Raw genomic sequence first — 1,833 nt, 5'->3', positions numbered from 1 at the left:
GAGAGAGAGAGAGAGAGATTTAAGGAGGAATATTATATGCCTTTTTTTTTTAAATCCTTTTTAGTATTTAATTAATTAATAATTATAGTTAATTATTACTCTCTCCTTTCTCCTACATGTTTAGAGAGAGAAATAGAGAATTATGGAGAGTTTATTATTATTAATTTTTTTTTGGTATATCTCTTTCCATAATTGTTCATTCCATCCCCATTCTTCATAATTCTCTCTATTTCTCTCTCCTCTCCCCCTTTCTCCTCCACGTTTAGAGAGAGAGAGTAAGAATTATATAGTTTATTATTATTTGTTTTTTCTTCCATTTTGAGGAGTGAAAGGATGAGTGGGTTTAGGATTTATAATTATATCCTTTTTAATATTTAATAATATTTATAATTATATGCCTTTTTAATACTCCACTCTCCCCCTTTCTCCTCCACGTTTAGAGAGGGTGAGAGTGAGAATTATAGAGTTTATTATTATTATTATTATTATTTGATTTATCTTCAATTTTTAGGGGTGAGAGGATGAGTGGGTTTAGGGTTTATAATTATATGCCTTTTTAATACTTAATAATTATAATTATATGCCTTTTTAATACTCCACTCTCCCCCTTTCTTCTCTACGTTTAGAGAGAGAGAGAGAGAGAGAGAGAGAGAGAGAGAGAATTTATTATGATATTTGTTTCATATTCCATTTTGAGGGGTTTTTGGTCATTTAGGGATTTTTTCCGGTGTTTTTTGGTCATTTGAGAAATTTTTTTGGTAGATGTAAATGGTTTTTTTGTCATTTGAAAAAGTATACCAAAGACAGGGAGTACGTACTCTTTTATAGTAGTATGATATATATATCGGGGCTTTTTGGGGGTGGGGGTGCAACCTGGCCACTCAATTCATGAAAATTGTTTATATTCACAACTATAGTACTTGAGCATCACAAATTTTTGCTGCGAAATGTCCCCGACTCGTCATGTTGTCTTTTGAAGATGTTTTCATCATGACAGTTCCAATCTGCCATGGAAATTTAATTTCTCCTTTCACAGTGAGTGAAGAACCTGAGAGCAAAAATCCAGCTGTCAAGAAAACTGGTGAAAAGAATGCTGCCAAGTCTTCTGCTAAGTCAAAGAAAAGGACGAAGGATGAGGAATCTGATGTTGAAGAAGAGGAAGATAGTGATAATGATGGTGATGATAGTGAAGAGGATGCTAATGGCCAAGAAAACAAGGGAAGTCATGGTGGTAGGTCATCCACTAGAGGTCGAGGTAAGGGTGCAAAAAAACTTCCAATGGAGGAGAACAAAAACACGGGGCATGGGCGGGGATGGACTCCTGTTGAGGAGAAGAAAAGTTCTCAGCATGGCCAGGGGAGTGGAAAAGCAGGGAAAAGAGAGGGGCCTCACAAATGATAGGCTTTTTCTTGTATCCAAATCCGAATTTTGATCTTCATATGGAGAATTGTATTGTTTTTCACAAAGGCTGTGCCATGTGATTGCTGTTTTTTCTTTCAATGATTTTTATCTTCTTGTGTTTGACATTGGTGATACTATTGTACTAACCACTGGGGCTTAATTCCTGCCAATTGAATGATGGATGGAGCAAAAGCTCTCATAGATGTAACTTTGTGCCAATTTCTCAGTCAATGGCTTTTTTTTTTTTTTTTTTTTTTTTATAGGTGTCGATGGTTTTTTTCTCACTCTACTTTGCTATTTGGTTTCTGTGCTTTGAGAGTGTGACACTCAATTTTCAAGCTCTTAGTGTTCAACGAAAAGAAAGGAACAGAGACATCCCAGGTTGAATTTAGGAGAGCTTGGGCTGGGGTTTTCCACTGGCCTGTGAGTCTC

General features: G+C 35.7%; 1 protein-coding gene across 1 annotated transcript in view; it reads left to right on the top strand.

The window, feature by feature from the left end:
- Positions 1–1,609, top strand: part of LOC122084318 (protein RCC2 homolog) — a 14,514-nt gene extending 12,905 nt beyond the window's left edge. Inside the window, exon 16 of the mRNA XM_042652465.1 lies at positions 1,037–1,609. Coding sequence (XP_042508399.1) covers positions 1,037–1,398 — 362 coding nt within the window. The 3' untranslated portion in view covers positions 1,399–1,609. The remainder of the gene's footprint in view (positions 1–1,036) is intronic.
- The last annotated feature ends 224 nt before the right edge of the window (positions 1,610–1,833 follow it).

The sequence above is a fragment of the Macadamia integrifolia genome, chromosome 7, assembly GCF_013358625.1.
Source record: "Macadamia integrifolia cultivar HAES 741 chromosome 7, SCU_Mint_v3, whole genome shotgun sequence".
NCBI lineage: Eukaryota > Viridiplantae > Streptophyta > Magnoliopsida > Proteales > Proteaceae > Macadamia > Macadamia integrifolia.
This window is presented reverse-complemented; position numbering and strand designations above follow the sequence as displayed.